This window comes from Anopheles ziemanni, chromosome 3 (assembly GCF_943734765.1).
Source record: "Anopheles ziemanni chromosome 3, idAnoZiCoDA_A2_x.2, whole genome shotgun sequence".
NCBI lineage: Eukaryota > Metazoa > Arthropoda > Insecta > Diptera > Culicidae > Anopheles > Anopheles ziemanni.
Genome location: NC_080706.1, coordinates 92,841,550 through 92,859,872, shown reverse-complemented (window position 1 = coordinate 92,859,872; position 18,323 = coordinate 92,841,550). Strand labels below are relative to the sequence as shown.

Below are 18,323 nucleotides of genomic sequence, written 5' to 3'. Positions count from 1 at the left end.
ATAGAACTACTACATTTGACGTATACCAATCTGCCATGGCGCGGGAGAGGAATGCAGTGGAACAAACACAAACGCGAAACGCGGTTTGACGACTGATAATTGATAGCACAGAATCCGAACGCGCAGATAACGCTGAAGTGTTCACCGCGCCAGGGGGTAGTGTGCGAATAGACGAGATCATTCACTTTCGTCTTTCGGGGACGGATCGCGTTGTTCGGCAGTTTGACGTTTAGTTTAGTTACTGTGCGGATTGTGTGTTGTTATCGTGCTCCGTGAGGATGCTGCTGGTAAAGTTTGGGTTGATTTTGGCCACATTCCTCACGCTGGTTGGAGTGAGCAGCGGAGGACTTCCTCTGGTGGCCACCACTTGGGCGTTCAAGAACGCAACGCTGCGAGGTAATGCACGTAATCTCGAGTCGACGGGAGAGTTTTCGCTTGTAACTTGGTGTTGTTGCTTTCCAGCGTACCAATCGCTGACGGTGGGCCAGTTCGATCCGATCGATGCCCTTGTGGAGGGCTGCAGTGTTTGCGAGCGGGAACAGTGCGACTTTACGGTCGGTTATGGAGGCAGCCCGGACGAGAATGGAGAGACAACGCTGGACGCAATGCTGATGGATGGTACGACGATGGACATCGGAGCCGTTGCTGCCCTGCGAGAGGTGAAACATGCCGCGGCGGTGGCCAAATACGTCCTGCAGAACACGAAACACACGCTACTGGTGGGAAGCCAGGCCACGGAATTCGCCCTGATGATGGGATTTAAAAAAGAATCGCTGCAAACGGACGTGTCGAAGGGAATGTGGATGGACTGGAAGAACAATCATTGTCAGCCAAACTTTTGGAAGGTAAGTAAATCGAATGCCTCCTTTGCATTCGATAACACATATCGGGGTTTGAGTTAAAAATAGTCAAAACCCAGCGTACAAGATAAGACAACAGTTGAAAGGCAATAGATAACAAGTGGTGAACATAATGAAGATGCATAATACCAGTGAACGTAATTTTTTGTTGAGTCCTAAACTAGCTCCTGTTTGGAACTCAAGAAGAGTATTTATAGCGCAAAATGTTGATCATTGTTTCATTTCTTTAAGAACGTAATTCCTTCACCATCGATGTCCTGCGGACCATACGAGCCAGTGTCCGCCAACTCTATCGACCCCACCGCCAATGACCGTGTTGCCTACGGATTCGGTCCGCTCAACCACGACACTATCAGCATGATCATCGTCAACGCAGACGGTCACGTGGTGGCCGGATCCTCCACCAACGGGGCGCGTAATAAAATCCCGGGCCGTGTCGGTGACTCGCCGATTCCGGGGGCTGGAGCGTACGCCGATTCCGAGGTTGGGGGTGCCGTGGCAACTGGCGATGGGGATGTGATGATGCGCTTTCTGCCATCGCTGATCGCCGTCGAAGGAATGCGCGGTGGGCTCAGTCCAACCGAGGCGAGCCAGAAGGCGATCGATCGGATCGCCAAGTACTACCCTACGTTCGTGGGAGGTGTTGTGGCGACCGCAAAGGATGGACGGTATGGGGCAGCCTGTAACGGAATGGAAGAGTTTCCGGTCTCGATTGCGGACGGCTCGGACGCGCAGGAAGAGGTGCGGGTCGAGTTTTTCAAATGTAAGGATTCGTGTGGTAATTAAAAACGGAGTTTACTAGGTCACAATTGGTGGGTGGAGGGGGGGTTGAGAACTCCCAACGGTATAAAAAGAAAACACTCTCACCACGATCTTTACCAGTAATTTAAAATTAATCCGTTTAGCGCAACAACAATAAACGCAACGAGGATACCTCTCTTCAACCGATTAGTGTTAACCCGATTTGCGGTTGTTTTGATTTCCGAAGATTATCTTGTGTTCATTAAAGCACCGGAAGGCCTCCAGCCGAACCCCCTTAAAGTCGCGTTCGACTCCGAACTCAGACGTGTCGGGTGGTCGGGCACGAGAAATCATCAATCGTAATCCAATAAAAGGATTTTCGCCTTCGGGGGGGCCATCGAGAAGACGCGGTTAGGTTGGCGGCCGTTCCCCATCAAGCGCAAAATATGTTGATCCGCACGGGTGGGGGGAAGGGGAGAAAAATAAGCGCCAACAATGGCAAACAATCGGGTGTGGTGGCCCGGTATTGTAGTAACCTAAATCGACCGGGCAAGGCTTGAACCGAAGTTGGAAAGAATTTTGCTCAAAATCGGTTCTCGTAGGAAAAACAACTGACTAGCGTTGCATCACCAACACCAACACCAATGGACGGGGGAAAAATGCTATGAAAATCCGTGTTGAATGTGTTGAAAAATAAAAACTGTAAATAAAATGTTGCACTCTTTTTCCACCCGAACGCATCGTCGCTTGTGTTGGGTTTGGCGGAGGAAAAATACACAAAAAAGGAAGGAAAAACACCGTCTGAAGGAAACGTCCTTTTTGCATCAGGGATTCTTCCACAAACGGGGAAGGGGGAGACTGGTGGTTTGCATGGGGGTTTTGTTTGTGTTTTTTAAGGGATGGTTTTTCCCATTCGCTCCCTTTCTTACCGTTCGGGGCATCATAGACACGACTGCACCTATACATCAGGCGTTAGACTGACGGTCAGGGAAAAGCAAAAAAAAAAGATGTAAGATAACCCACACAAGGACAAGGCTCTTGGCTGTGTTGAGACACAATAGACAAAAAAATGCTCCTTCACTGAAAGATGAAGAAAATTTGCAAGAGTCACTTTCACGTGTTTCTCACACGATTAGGGAAAAACGGTGACGTCATCAAAGATCTCTCCGTTTTTCCTCTCCACAATGGTTGTCGCTTGGTGATTGGGTGATTTTGTTTCAGCTCGTTCAGGCCACGCCCAATATGATGTGAGTGTTTTTCCGTTTCGTTCGTTCACTTCGCAGGATAATGCTGATCCTTGCGCATCGACTGTCGTCCTATCCCGTTCTTCCTTTCACTCTACATCCTAGCCTTCCTTTTGAGTTGAAGAGAGAGGAAACCTTCCACAGAGTGTTTTGAGCTCGTGTCCGCAAGGGAACAAAAAGGACGAAGCGAGTGAAACCAACACTTGTCGGGAAACAGGCACGCGCTTCGCCTACAAGTGTGACATGTGTTCTGAAAAACGCACCCCCCCTCCGGTCGTGAAAAGCCAAGCAGGAAAAACGACCCCGGCAGGAACAATAGACGACACGAGGCAAGCGAGCCAGGCCCATATGTGGGTTCCCGTTTGGCAAAGCGCCTCGGCAGGCTTTGAGTTCACATTTATTGAATTAAGCTTATCATTTGATTTCGGCAAATGCAAGCAACCGGTCGCACGAGCACCAGCAGCAGCATCAGCAGCATCGGCAGCATCAGCAGGTCCTTGCTTCGTCCTGACGTTTCGGCAGCGAAGTGTGCATCCAGTGTCCGCCGAGGTCGTTCCGTAGCGGCTCCGAGTGGTGTCCGTGTTTCGTCCGGTTAGTTAATTTGAATCTCTTCCAGTGGTTTGTGTTTTATGACGTTATTTAAGAAATTATGTGGTTGTTGAAAAGATTAAATGGAATTTTGAAATTGTTGGCTTTGGATAAAAATTAAGAAAAAAAAAATAATAATTTGCCCAAATACTTGTGAAGTAGGAGCCACAATCTTAAATACACTCTCTAGCTACGATCAACTGTGATTTTAATGCGCGAGAAAAGATGAAATTTTCCATAACAAAACAAGTGCTAAAGCAGTGGAAAGTTTGCATGAAAAATTATTGACCTTTGTTACACTTAAGCGCGTGATTTTCCATTTTCATCTCTCACTCACCATCCATTTTTGGCGTGCAATCGATTACAATTACGAGCCCATAACCATCACACCGGAAAAGCAAGTGTGGAAAAATTGCGTAGTGACGACGTGCGAATTGGCGCTTTGGTTCGGTGTTCGTTCGTTTTTTCCCCGGTCCGGCAAGAAAATACAAAAAAGTACATCGCTGTGTTGAGTGTGGAAAATTCATGGATAATAAAAATAAATAACGCAACCCGCCAACTTCGGTTCCATCGAACTGGAAGGGAAAAAAGGAAGGAAATAAAACAACTTCCGGAAAACGCCGTACAGCACCGCCTGACAGACATTTCGACGCGTAAGCACCCCGTTTATGGGGGAGTGTGAGTATACCTTTCGGGGGTTGGAAAAAAAAGAGGAACCGGCGAAGGAGAAAAAATACTGACAGCAAAAATTGAACACACTCCAGCGCGGTTGCACTTCAACAGCTTCCACTCCGCGGCGCTTGGCACACCGGTGTTTGGCCGGCGTGTGGAAACAAATTAATATTTAATTTCATTTTCATCCGAACGCGTTTTTGCGCCGAACGCGTCTGCCCAGGTGCAGGCTCGCGTCTCGCGTCTTTTATTTTTCCCGGAGATCACAAGCGGAGGGTTTTTGGGTTCTTCGTGCACCACCACACGGTTTTTTAACGTTTCAATTCCGCTCCGAGCAGGTTTGAGTGTTTGCAAAAAAAAAACAAAACCCCACAGTGAAATTGTGCCCGACTACAATATCCGGTCGATTGCTTTGTGTGTACGGTTTGGCGCAGTGATCAGTGAAAGTATTATTGGCATCAGCATTACCATCATCCCCAAACGGAAAACGGACCGTAAAATCGTGCCAAGCCAAGCCGTGCGCCCGAATGGTAGGCAATCGGAGTAATCGTCAGTGTTGCTCAAATTGACAGTTGACTCGATCGTCGTCGGAAGCGATTCGACGGGTTTCGGGATCCGAAATCCGCAGCAGTTTGACTCGCGAATCCGCGACATCCACCGTTGGATTGTCCAACGTTCGTTTGGTGTGAGTGTGTGTGTGTGTGTGTGTGTGGGTGGGATTTTTTCGTGACGACCGGGTAAAGAAAAAATCGCCAAAATTTATCCCCACGATATGGACTACTCCTACCTCAACCAGGCGGCAGCTAGCTTCGACTCTAGCTGCCTCCAGGGTGGGATGGACCCGACCGGGCTCGGCAACATGCCGTGCTCGTACGGGGATCTGACGTCCTGCAGCCAGATGTCGCAGGCCGCCTACCGCTACACGGCCGCCGCCGCCTCGATGGCCCGCTCGTACAATCCCGTCGGCACCGGGGTCGGGCCGGGGAATGTGACGATGAGTGCGCTGCACCATGCGGCCGCCGCCGCCGGTCCCGGCTCGCAGTGCGCGGTCATGGGCGGCCGGACGCATCAGGACGTGCACCGGGCCTCGATGTTCCAGACGTCGATGAATCTGCAGTGTAAGTATCCGTACGATTGATTGACGGGTTGAAACTGGGAGGGAAAACTGACAAGAGATTACACAGATGGAGCACCCAAATAGGTCATCGATTTATCGCTGGCTTGTGTTCGTGTGCAGTCGATGGGAACATACCTTGACGTTTCAAAGAAGGAATCTTTCATACATGTTTTTGCCTGGGATTTTATTTCAATTTTGCACATCAACGAAGAATCTTAAACGCCTACTCCGTTTTGCATCCAGAAAAAGTTCCTCATTGTGGGCACTACGGTAGATAAGTTTTCAAAGCGAGACGTCTACACTAATAAATACGCTTGTCAAGTAGTCATAAACATAAAGCCGATAGGTTCTTGGATCCTTATTGCATCACTATAAGTTAAAGGCATTTTATTACCTGTACCGTCTGTGCTGACAAACAAACGCTTATAAACTAGATTGTCTTTGCGAGTGACATAACATCCACTCGACTATTCTTCGTACAAAAATCACACACACATACAGGCACGTGACGATGGGGCCTGGCTTCCAGTGGACCAATTCCAGTATGGTCTCCCAAAACGTCACATTCGACAGGAACATGCTCACGTGCAGATACTTTAGCTGCCATCTCGGTCGCCGTCGGCAGATAGCGGAAGGCGCTTTTGGTAGTATAATGGTTGTCTTTAATGCTAAAATGTACAGATCACTTGTGTCTTTTGCTGCTGTTGTTGTAGTGGTTCGTTTCGTCTTTCGTTCACGCTCCCGTTGTTACCACTGCAAACCGCAAATGTTCAGCCCTAGCTCTCAAGCTCCGATACTCTTTCGGCGGCACTCGCGGATAGCTTTGTCCAGCTGCTCGAAGTCGTAGAACACGCGATACTCGAGATCGGCCCCCTCGAACACGTTGCCGACCGAGGGCTTAAGGTTCAGGAACAGCAGCAACTGGTTGCGGCTCTTGAAGTCTTTAATGAGCGTATCGATAACCTGGGCCGCGGTAAAGTCGGCACCGTAGATGTGCGTACAGTCGATCACCACCGGGATCTGGCTTTTGAGGCCGTGCTTGTTGATCAGGTTGCGCACGTAGTCGACCGAGGGGAAGATCAGGCACCGGTCGGGCGTCAGCATGAGATACTTCACACCGCACGGGGTTACCGCTTGGTCCATGTGGATTTTCGGACGTGCCGCGTGGTAAAGGATAAACAGGATGTTCAACCCAATGCCAACCAGAATGCCGTACTCCAGCGGTAGAGCGAGGCAGGCGACAAAGGTGGCCAGGCCGGGGATTAGGTCCGTCTTCTTGCTGCGCCACATCGGTTTGACGACACGCACCTCAATCATGAAGATGACGGCCGCGATGATGATGGCCGCCAGTGCCGCCCGAGGGATGTAGAAGAAGTAGGGCGTGAAGAAGAGCAACGCGAAGATCACCAGAAGGCCGGTGTAGAGTCCACCGAAGGGGGTGCGTACGCCACTGGCGTTGTTAACAGCGCCACGGGAAAGTGCTCCCGTACCGGGATATCCCTGGACGAAGGAGTTGGCAATGTTGGACACACCGATGGCGATAAGTTCCTGGGTTGCATCGACTGGCTTTCCATCAGCTAGAGAAATAAAGAAAAGTTCACGAGAATGTTCATCACAGGAGTCCATGAACTCCAACGAAATCAACATCAGAGCTGACTTTGATGTGACACTTACCGAAAGCCTTGCAAATGGCAATATTTTCCAACAGAGCAATCAGTGGGATAACGATCAACATCGAGCCCAAGTTTTGCAGCATATCTCCGAAGCTTTCGTACTCCTGCACAACCGCGCCAGTGGCATTGACCACCTCGGGAACGGAGAATGGCGGAGCCTGAACGCTCGGAAGACCGCTCGGCACATCACCGATCATCCGGAACGGTTCCTTTCCATTCTCGTAGAACGCCGCACCGATACCACCGCAGACAATAACGATGATGGCGTTGCGGGCCGTTCCGATGAGCCACAGCGATTTGTTGATGATCCGTTGCATAACGCTTTGATCACACGCTTCCGGAGGGCCAAATTTGATGCGCGGCAGAAGTCTCATCAGCAGCAGCACGATGATACAGGTAAAGCCCATCACGGCGTCCCCGAGTTGCGTGTTGTGGATGTCGTCTATTATGGATGACCACTGTTCGATGAAGGTGTTGCCTTTGGCGACGATTCCGAGCAGATCCTTCACCTGGGAGCTGAGAATAATCAGCGAGACGGCGGAGGTGAACCCGGAGCTGACCGGACCGGACACGAAGTCGATGAGGAAGCCCAACCCGAACAGGCCCATGAGAAGCTCGATGAGACCGCTGAGGAAGCAGAGCAGGACGGCTCGTTGCCACACACCGTCGCACGCTTGAAAGGTAAGAAGGGACGCGATGGCTGTGGGTCCCATCGGTACGTCCTTGCAGGATCCGAGCAGGATGTACACGAAGCAACCGACGAACGAACCATAAAGACCATACTGTAAAGGGAGAGAGAGGGTTACGATTGTAGACCAACGGCGATGTGTTTACATTCTGTTCCTTGGACTTACAGCAGCCGGTAGTCCCGCGATGTTACTGTAGGCAAGTGCCTGAGGGATTACGGTCAAACCAACGGTAATACCAGCCACCAGGTCACCCACCGCATCGTCAGTCGTATACTTCGGCAGCCAGTTCAGTATGGGTACGCGCTTGTAGAGAATCTTTCGGCGGCAAACGTTCTTGCACTTGCGCCGCATCCACGGTCCGATCGATTTGATCTGATCCATCGTCGACTGTTTGTCATCCGTCACTATCGAGCAAGGGAAAAAAGAGAGTTGTCAGCACCGACAACCAACCATCTGCCGGTTCGGTGGGGACTTACAGATAAACTCGTTGCTTCCCCGGTACCCAACTACATCCTTGTGTATCGGTGGCACGCTGAGGGAATGCTGCGAACCGCTGAGTCCGTGAATGTTGTACACCGAGGCGGACTGGATCTGCACCTTGTCCAGCTGCGTATCGCTCGACGATCGTCTGCAAATAAAAAACACGAGTTCTGGGTTTAGGTCTCCTAGGTTGGAAGAGGTACACCCGGATCGGGTGTTGTTTTTCACGTTCCATCACTTCCGTCACTTGCGCTTGGACGTCCCATGATGGGTGTCAATTGGCGTGTGTGAATCTGACTCATCGGACACCGTTGGTGGGGTGCCTGCATCAAGGTCGCACCCTCAGCGCTAAACGCTGCGTAGTAAGTTTTTGCAAGTACGCCAATTCTTGAATGGTGCTGATGTCCGCTGGCTTGGTGGAGTCAGGTTTTCAATGGAGTAAGGAATGCGTAGCGTATGATTCATACGATACTTTGGCAGGTTATATGCTGAGGGGTGCAGAATGTTGCCTTTTCCTGCCTGCTTTCCTTGTAATTGTTGCTGTTACACACGTAATCTGGCATCTGCCAGACCTAGAACGTCCCCTTTATGAGGAAGCTAACTGGTGTAAACCGGCTTGGAACACAAGACAAGGCAGGTCTTGTTAGAACCAGAGCCTAGCAATGGTACCTTTAATGGGAACAAGCGTGGATAGATGAGAACAACAGACGAAAAAACGAGACCCAAAGGCAGGTTTCATTGTTTTCCTTCCTAGCACCAAACGGCCAACCGAAGAAGCGGTCTTTCCGGCCATTAAAGTAATGGTGACGTACAGCACTGGTAACACTGAGCGGTGTTAGTGTGGTGCTAAAATTAACATTTTTGCGAGTATGATTGGCCCCCTTTTTCTCCTGTGTTCCACCGTCTGCATTTCATAGGTCATTGGTATAGGCCGCAAAGCAGTATCTATGCGTACTGCTGCTAAAGGATGATGTTCTAATCAGCTAGAATCAGCTGACGTAACGGCTTGTTGGGGTTTTTAAAAAGTCGCTTGGCGGAGGGAAAATAGGTCATGTGGCATTTGGTTTCCCGTACGGAAAAAAAGTTTGTATGTTTTCTAAACAAAAAGTGTTCTCAACCCGACCGGACGGCTAAGGGATTCAGACAAACTAACGAAAGTAAAAGTAAACATACGGATGAGAATGCGCACATTGTCGTCAGATTTGGTTACGTTGGACGAGTTTGGCTCGGTTTGGACGTCATCAAACTTTAAGTCGGAACCAGACACGAGCGTAAATGCCGGGTATGTGGTAAATCATACAGCTGCAGTGGCCTACCTTACCTTTCTTCCTGCCCGTTTTTGGGAAGGTGGTCACGTTTCGTTAGCATAGAAGTACGCGTAAGCGTAAGTGATAAGAAATGTGGTTTTGTCTATGTCTCATAAATTCGCGCGTCTGGAAGGATAAACAGCGCGCGCCCATACGCCTCGGGCGGGGGTAGTCAACACAAAGTTAAGTCCAACCGTAATCACTTGTGGCCGCGGGGAAGCTTAAACTCGCACAATAGCATTGCCACATGCCGGGTAATGATCCGTAGATAGTGCACCATTGTCCACCACAATCTCTGCCATGAGGAGAGGTACTAACCGGATCACTCTCCGTTAGTAGGGTGGGAATGATTAATTAGCATTTTTCATAGAAGATATACTAGACCCGGTTGCGGCAAGAGATAATTATCCGTCCGCGACCAGGGCCGGCTGCCAAAAAGTTTTGTGTACGGTCGGAGGCTCGCAGCAGCTGGTCTAGGCAGCAGCACGTGCGGTGCAACGAACGGCCGTGATTTTGACCGTGAAAATCCTTGCCAAGCCTCTATTCATAGGTGTCATAGAGAGGTTCAGGTTGCTTTTTCGTAAAGGGTTTAAAACAGCAAGTTTGACAGCAAATTCCTCCATTGACACCGGACATATCGTTTATTACATTTGGAATGTATTTTCCCCCTTTTCCCCCCATTTTGTTTATTGACATAAAGGTGCGTCTTAGAGTTAGAAGTCCTGATGGGTAGCATGATGTCCACATGACGCATGTTTGGCAGTGAGAGTGCGTTCATCCGCGTCCGTCCGTATAGGCGGAAGTACCTCCGTAGGCAAATGATCCACAACCCATTTGGGGATGACATCGCAACGTGTCGACCGTGAGATGTGCTCGAGTCTTGACTTGCCGAAACGAACGAACCATACGAAGTTCATGAACGCGAGAACGCGAGAATTTGGGGAACCGGTCTATTTCGGGAACTCGGTCGTCGTATGTACTACTCGCCCTGCCTCGAGACGTTTTGGGTTTTGATGCCGAACTGCTTGTTTTGTTTTTTTTCGATTTTGCAAAAGCAGTAAAACTCAGCTGACCAGGCGTCCATTGTCCGCAAGACGCTGATTACGCGAGCCTGTGCTCATATAAAAATAAAACAAACCCCACACGACAGGTAAGGGGAAATGATGTTCCCAATTTTCTTTGGCCCTTGGTTTGGGAGTAGATAGCGCACCGCCACATAAACCTCTTTTACCTTCACTTTGCGTTGCAAGTGCAGTAATCTGTCGGTGCAGAATGACAATGACAATATCTGGTACCGGTTGTCAATTGCAGTCACGATAACGCCATCATTGAGCGTGGGTAATAAACAAAAATAAAAAAGGTGCGTTGCAAAAATAGCAACACAAATCACCAACAACGACAGAGCGCCGATGTTCCAGAGATCGCCAGTTTGACAAGTGTGTCATGTTAACAACCGGGTAGCCAGCCACGGTCCGTTGACAACGAGATACCGCTTCACGAGACTCCGATAACTCGCGGGAAGGATGCCCGGTTCCCCGGCTTCAGCGGGACCTGCCTCCAGCAATTGGCAATTATTGTCTTTTAATTGGCCTTTTTCGGAGGATGTGCAAATTGCACCTGTTTGTTATTTGCACTGCCCTCTAATGTTGTTATCTGTTTACCTGTGACACCAAACAAAGATGTGAAGGAAAGTCAACACACACAAACACAAATACGGCCACAAACAAATAAACAGGGCAATTCGGCAGCTTGAGGTAAAGATAATGAAGAGCGGGCCAGGAGAAATCAGAGAGCCAGAGTTCTCCAAAGGGAACATCCCCAGGTAGTTCGGGTGCCATAAAATGTAAGTACAACAATCTTATCAAAAGCAATTCTTAATTGGTTTGCTTTGTACCATTTTTTACTCTGGCGACTGGCTGTTCCCAGGGCAGGCAGGGGCACCATTTAGATTGCCCAAATTTGCGCACCTTAGTCACTCGCGAGTGAGCATAATTTGTGGGTAATTGGATTTTTCTCGAACAACGCGTCGCGTGTTATGGTTGTTGTCACGCGATATGGGTGCACACAGGTGGTGCGCGTACGTATCTCTCGGGGGGCGGTGGACTATCTACACGAATCTTACCTAATCTGTATACGAGGAACGGATAGGCTAAACGTGCTGCTGCTCCCGGGTTCTGGCGGGCCACGATTAGCCGCCATGTTGGATCGCGCGATTGATCGTGATGTTCAGTGGTCGCTAATTCTTCGCTTGATCTACTACTGAACGGATCATCTGCAGCACCACGGACTGGTTTATCCTGCCCTACCGATGGCTACCGATCGACTAACGATCTTCGATACTGGTCGCCTTCATCGCAGGCGGTATATAGTGCACATAAGAAGCTCGCCAACCGAAGATGGGAATGTACTTCACCCGACCCGGACTATGTAGGTAAATAAATGCCAGAAACGTGCGCGCTACAGACACATCCAAGTTGTTGGATGACTGTCAACTACCAAACCTACCAAGCCGTATGCTTTAGTATTTCCTAGTACTTGGCGCGGACACCCCACGCTTGACGCTATCAACAACTAAATGAGAGGTTAGCTTTTGCGTCAGCTGTCACCGGCTCATCCGCCTATGGTGGGGTTTGTTTTGCTTCTGCGGGTTGAAGAAGTAGTTAAGTGGTCACTCATGTTTTAAGTATTCCGTACGTTACCGGTCTCTGGTTACGCTTCCGATCCGGTGCTAACGTACTCCACATTGGACATTTCTCCTGGGTTTATCGCAAAAATTTGAAATCGATGTAAAGCTCAGTTTGCAATTGCCTTTGCAATGTGATAACAGAAATCGTTCCTTCTGCAAATTGCAGCAACATGCAGTATTACGTCTTATCGATGCTATCGACCGGACTTGTCAACCGGTTCAAGACGACAGAACACAATCCGATGACGTACGCTGCACATTGATTTATGTCCTACCAGATTCGCAATATACAGGTAGACTACAGTTGGGAGTTGTCCATGCGATGGCGCACGTCTTTTATGACACCTTTCAGATAAAAATCATACATTCGCAGTCGGCCGACTGAGACCGTGTGTGTGTGTTTCGAATCTGTCCATAAAGTCTGCGCCACCATATTCCCTATTGTACGCACGTGCCCCCGTCGAGAGGGCGTATCGGTGCTGGCGGATCACCATTAAATGGATTCAATCTCCTTCCATATAGCACCTGTGCTTTGTCGCTGCAAACCAAATCTAGTCGCGACAACAAATCGTAGACATTTTTAATTGCCCACTTATACCGAACGCCCAGGATAAGGGTTGTAAAGCGGGAGGTTCCTTGATAGAAGCTGTTGCGAATTTTCTTTTTGTTGTTCTTTGCCCTGGAACCCTGGAAAGGGTGTGTATTTTCCGCGTCATAACATGGTTCGTAAAGATTATGATAATCTTCGTGCATTACAAGGCTTTGTATGGGATCATAAATGGAAAATCAATTGTATTGACGAAGAACTAAAGGTTTTAAAGTTGTCATAAAACCTGCTGCAAACCATTATTTAAAAAAGTAACGGGTGTGTATTTAGCTGTCAAAGCCTCTTTTTCTCATTTGGTTTCTCAAATATCAAAGAAAAATTGCAAACCGCTCAGAAATAGAATTTCCTTCTGATGTCTGCTCGATGTTTCTGCTTTCATTTTCCACCCGTCGTTCATTTTGGCTTTGCCATTATAATCGATTCTCAGAAACCGAGTGGGATCGTCCGCGTGCAGATTCTTCGATTCGGTGATTTTTTCACTTTCCACCACCAACAACAACAAGGTGAGAACAAGGAAAACCCCTTGCCTTAGTTTGCTCCCACCCCAAATGAGGTGTCTCCGAGGACAAGTGTCAGTCAGCATCTCCCACCGCTGATTCTTAATAGCTCAAGGATGTAAGACATGAGTGCGGTGCGGTTTACTTTAAAATTCCACCTCAAGAGCCGTGGACCGATAAGAGTGTTTGCATTGTAATTTCCCATCGTCGAGATGGCTGGCCTAAGCCTTTCCGTCAACATTCCGGCGTAGGGTGTAGTTTGCGGGTTGCGTGTGCAGTTTACAAATAGTTCGCGCTGCCTAGGAAGCGATGGACATGCCCGGTGGAGTCCGAAGGTTGCCAAGAAGTGGCTCCGGTCGACACTCAATTAGACCACTAGGTCAGCAAAATGGTGTGGATGAGGAACCAAATCTAGGTCCATTGATGTCCACTTAACCGGCGAACGCATATAGACTAGGTAAGGCTGAGAGAATATAAAGAGTATACTTACGACATTGAAGGTCCTTTTTCGTTCCAGGTAACTCACAGAATTTCACTCAAAGTCTTTGGAAAGGAAACTACTAGAATCGAGAACACCAAAGTAAAAATGCCGGCACGCCCTGTAAAATCAAGTTCACTTCCTTGGGCTTTCCTTAAATCACTCCCGCTTGTTCTATCACCGGTTCAACCGCAAACGGCCAGAAAAGAGGACGATCCGCCCGTACCGTGCGCCAACGGTTTACTGAACTGACCCGGTCGACGGAAGGCAAATTTTAATCGATCCTCCCGGACGGCTTCTTTTCTTGCGATGGTGCTCACACCGGCTTGTGGATGGGGCTTTTCCGCGCCGGTTGAAACAAGAAATAAAACAATTCAAGTGGCCACCTGGTCCGTTTGTTTGAAGGAGCGACAGTTGTTTCCTCTCGTGGACGCGCCTCGAAGAAGCTTATAGAAGCCGAGTTCATTCACGCTCTCCCGCGTGGTGGTCGCTCTCGGGAGGATGAACAAGCGGTCACGTTTATCATGCCATTCCTCCCCCGAGTATTTACACCCACCTACACACACACAAGGAGACTTGTGTGCTCGCGAGACCGCGTGGAAAGTCGCGTTTCCACGACGCATTCATCAAGTATCTCGCGCAATTCCTTGGCCATTTATCTGTGAGTACCTTCGGCGGCACACTGAGGACGTCTAGAGTAGTTCGATTTCCAACACGGACGTATACGAGCAAGTTGTTCAACCGCGAGCTACCGAGCATTTGTGATTTTGTTATCGACATGTTAAATTGACGTGTCGTTGTCTACTTATCGGTGCCATAACTCATCGGGAAACTTTACCAGGAGAACGCGGAAGCGGTGGGGGGTGAGCGAGGGTAACAGAGATATCGAATTTGCTAATTGACAATTGAAGTTTACCGTTTAAGTGGTACCGGAACCGGACAGTGGACGATGGGCGAGGAACGGCGAAACGGGGGAAGACATTTGATAATGACATTTCGCACGCGAGTCAACACGAGTTGTAAACGGTTCCGCATTGCATTACGTTTGGCGTACGTAGCAGAGGAGACCATCAAAACAACCAAATATTCATACAGACATAAATCTTCCGCGCGTTTGTTGACAATCTGTCGCCTGCGGTGTGCGTCATGATAAAGTGCGGTCGTCAAGTCGGGCAAAACAAGAGACCTTCCTCAAGAAAGCTCGTCCGAGCTATTCCTCGGGTGCTGTGTTTACCGGAGCGAGGAGTGAGGGGCTCGTGGCCACCTTTGATAACTTCTCCCCCTCCTCTACCACATTTGGGAAGATTTTGCACGGGAAGCTCCGCTATCAGTGTGTGACGACGCCGATTACGACTTGGCTAACATCCGAGCGATGTTTTAGTCGTTTTGTTTCCCTCGTTTCTCGGCAAAGTTAGATACATCGTCGTTCGTTGGAGCAAACGTCAGTGCAACCTACCTGTCACTAGGGCAAGGATGAGTCCTATGCGGTGATAAAAACACGATCATAAACTCCATTGCCATACGATAACGCCGCGGTTTGTTGGCGCACGATTTTCCTTTTTGTAAAAATCTCGCAAAGGTGCGCAAATGGTCATTACTGAAGGTTTCCTAGATTGAGGTTGGTTTGCATCGAGATTTGGGGTAGATTATCACTACCTAACCTTCAACCGCAGGTTGAATGACCAATTGAAGGCTATCGTTGCCGGCAGATCGAATAAAGGAGTCGTAAACCAGCAGGTTGAAAATAGATTTACGGTAGGTTTATTGAGTTTGCCATTTTATTCCAATCCAGCTCTATATCTCTCATTCCCTTGGCTAATAGTCGGTTTGCAAAAAAACGATGCAGCCGATCGCTGATAGGATTGTGATAGGACGAATCAGGTCAAATTTATGGCCTGCCATTCCGAACTGATGACTGGGCGGTAGATATTCTAGAAGAAACCAACCCATTCGGTTGATAAGGTAAATCTAAACGAGGCGAAACAATCGAATCGGCTGTCAATTGTCGCCCGATGAAGTAATCATCGTTTTGATCATCGATTTATTTGTGGATATTTTGTCTACGCAATATGTTTGTAGGCTCAGTTTTATGGCACGGTTATTCGCCATATGCATGCTGCCTTACGATCGTCAAACAGCCAGATTATGACCGCCGTGGCTCATTATCTTCGATCAGTGTGTTTTGCTTGCGAAGCTTAGTGTTGATGAAGTTTGTGACATGCGCTAAGGATTGCATACCATCAGGCGCTATTTCGCTATCGCAAAACGTATGATTGAGACTGATTTTAGTGCTTGACAATCTAAATTGTTTTATAACATTCTTTCGCTACACAATGTTATGTAATACCGACCTTTTGCTTCATGTGTTGGAATGTTATGGTATTTATTTATTCCTCTTAATACCCTTATTAGACGAGGAATGTATATGTTATATTTTTCCAGAAGTTTTCTGCGCGCGTTTGACAGATACATTCTTTCCTCAAAATCAGAATCGGGCACGACCGGTTCCGTTTTCCCTTTGACTGGAATTTATATGTCAAAGTGGCGATTTGTTTACTTTTTGCTCTGTTGTTTGCAACAGATTTTGTTAATTACACTAGGATGAACAATACGCTAAATTCAAACATGAAAATGATCAAATAATAAACCCATTTTGTGGAACTTTTGCGTTATTACACGAACGGACATCATTTTTATATAAAACGCTCTGCCAGAGCCTACTTTGATAGTCAAAGTCTGGGCAAAGATGACAGATAAAATCCTCGTCTAATAAGGGCATAAGCGTTAACAGTGTAAATAAAATGAACAATTAGTTGAAATTGTGGACGTGAAATGTAAGTTGAATTAGTGAACGTGAAATCTCTTTTATTAGCTGACTGTTTTTAACCGCTGCTCGATCAAGACTAACTTCTTAAGGATAAAACAATAAGGCTACTGTGATTGCCTCTTCAACACAAACAATTTTAACTGATTCCTTCGATCGCTCCGCGCAATCAAGTATGCAACGGATGTGTTACTAGATTACACATTCTACGAGATTGCGGAAGAGTAAAACACACTCCATCGAGACAACAAATCTTTGCTGGCTGGCGGAAGGTGGACCAGGTGGACATAAAACCAAAGACCACAAGACCCATTATCGTAACTAATCGGCCACACATCCGGGGGAAAGTTTTCCGTGCCGGTGGCCAATTAAGTCACCGGGGTCAAGCCCACCACACCGGGGGAGGTGATGAACCGGAAAGCGAAGCGGCACGTCTTCGTGTGTGTGTGTGTGACTGCCGGGCCGGGGATACGTAAAGCATTTGCGGACCTCGGGATGCAAAGTTTATTGGTTTTGGTTTCGGGCGTGATTTAAAGCCACTTGTGAGAAGGTGTGCCGTCCGCCGGGAAAGCGCTTGTCCTTCCGTTCTCAAGTAACGCACACGTGACTTACAATCCTCTCCGACTCCGACGGCCACAACAAGACGATAAATATCGGCCACTAATTGGCCTGCCCGTCGTTCGTTCGAGCTAGCCGTCCTTCTACGCTTGGCATGCAATCCTCGCATTGGTCCTAAACACGGTTTGGGACGAGCCTTTCTTGGCTGCCACCACCAGGCGTTGGCTTTCGGGGAGGCCGCAATTAAACCACATTAGCTCTCTAAAACGGCGCTCTAATAGCGTTAATGTTATAGGCACTAAATTTACATTACACGCACGCATCCTCCCCCCCCCCCCTGCTGTCCGTTGTGTCCGGCAAGCATCTTGGTGGCTGGAGAATCTTTAGCTTTAGTGGCTTTCGGGTATTCGCCTCACGCGTAGAAACTCTCCGTTACCTTCGCCAGGAGCATGGAGGACTATAGTCTCTCATAAATAATTCCCTCACGTCTTCCTTCGGCGATGGGAGCGTTCACGCGTGCTCCTTGAAGCACACATACCACCACAACCGGCCAGAACAAGGCAGAACTAACGCGGGTTCCATTACGCGTCCTTTCCCTTTAGGCAAGAGTGTTCTCTAAAGTTGGGAGAACCTCTAGCAAGGACTCGGTTGTTTGTCACAAAAGCACACACACACACACACACCGTAGCCGTAGAGACCTCGCTCATGTGGTCGAGCGTTGGTTTTGTCCTTAGCCCCTTCCTTTCCCTTGCCCCCCCGGACGTGACGATGATTATCACTGATGCTCCCGTAATTGGTAGTGTAATAATAAATTAACATTCCTAGACCATAATTCTATTCACCATAAGCCACCACAGCTCGAGGTATCCCGGAGGGGCTTGCAAACCTACTGGTATGAGTGTATGTGTGTGGTTTTTCTTCCAACCCAACCCAGCTCCATCCGGTTGTCAGTTTTCGTCTGCGATGTGGAAATTCTTTGGGGATTGCTGGAAAGGTCGAAATTGAAAAGTCTCTCCCCGAAAGGGAAGGAAACCAACCTTCTGCAGAACAAACTATCCCCACCTTCCGCCTTTGTTTCTCTTGCTCCAGTGGAGTCTAGCTTCTTTTGAAAGATTTCTTGTACCCCCTTTTATGGTTCGTGGGGTCCAGATAAGCCGGTGGTGGTTTGTGTCTTTATCCAAAGTCCGCTTTCGAAAAAGGGGTACGAGCTCTTCATCCGATTGCCAATTGTTGTGCGGTTTTGGCTACAGCACAAGGATGCATACGAGCCCACACATACTACATGCCAGCGGCCGGACCAAC

The 18,323-nt window shown here is 48.5% G+C and overlaps 3 protein-coding genes across 3 annotated transcripts in view; 2 read left to right on the top strand and 1 right to left on the bottom strand.

Moving 5' to 3' along the window:
• The first annotated feature begins 252 nt into the window (after positions 1-252).
• On the top strand, positions 253-1,791 carry LOC131286843 (putative N(4)-(beta-N-acetylglucosaminyl)-L-asparaginase GA14866). The gene is made up of 3 exons (XM_058315846.1): positions 253-396; positions 463-845; positions 1,092-1,791. The coding sequence occupies exons 1-3, from the start codon at positions 279-281 to the stop codon at positions 1,644-1,646; spliced, it is 1,056 nt and encodes a 351-aa protein (XP_058171829.1). The 5' UTR covers positions 253-278; the 3' UTR covers positions 1,647-1,791.
• A 3,086-nt stretch (positions 1,792-4,877) lies between these two features.
• Positions 4,878-18,323, top strand: part of LOC131286692 (paired mesoderm homeobox protein 2B-like) — a 41,085-nt gene continuing 27,639 nt past the window's right edge. Inside the window, exon 1 of the mRNA XM_058315682.1 lies at positions 4,878-5,223. Within this exon, the coding sequence (XP_058171665.1) occupies positions 4,878-5,223 (346 nt within the window). The remainder of the gene's footprint in view (positions 5,224-18,323) is intronic.
• On the bottom strand, positions 6,006-11,570 carry LOC131288829 (sodium-independent sulfate anion transporter-like). Its single transcript, XM_058318007.1, has 5 exons — positions 11,494-11,570; positions 8,061-8,212; positions 7,750-7,988; positions 6,897-7,677; positions 6,006-6,799 (listed from the first exon to the last, which is right to left on the bottom strand). Exons 1-5 carry the CDS (start codon positions 11,568-11,570, stop codon positions 6,006-6,008), a joined length of 2,043 nt encoding a protein of 680 aa, XP_058173990.1.

Coding starts and splice junctions, on each gene's coding strand:
- LOC131288829 (XM_058318007.1), bottom strand. CDS start 11,570: ATGGCGGCTAATCGTGGCCCGCCAGAACCCGGGAGCAGCAGCACGTTT. Junction 7,678..7,749: donor TCGCGGGACTACCGGCTGCT/GTAAGTCCAAGG, acceptor CTCCCTTTACAG/TATGGTCTTTATGGTTCGTT. Junction 6,800..6,896: donor TGCCATTTGCAAGGCTTTCG/GTAAGTGTCACA, acceptor TTATTTCTCTAG/CTGATGGAAAGCCAGTCGAT.
- LOC131286843 (XM_058315846.1), top strand. CDS start 279: ATGCTGCTGGTAAAGTTTGGGTTGATTTTGGCCACATTCCTCACGCTG. Junction 397..462: donor CAAGAACGCAACGCTGCGAG/GTAATGCACGTA, acceptor GTTGCTTTCCAG/CGTACCAATCGCTGACGGTG. Junction 846..1,091: donor GTCAGCCAAACTTTTGGAAG/GTAAGTAAATCG, acceptor CATTTCTTTAAG/AACGTAATTCCTTCACCATC.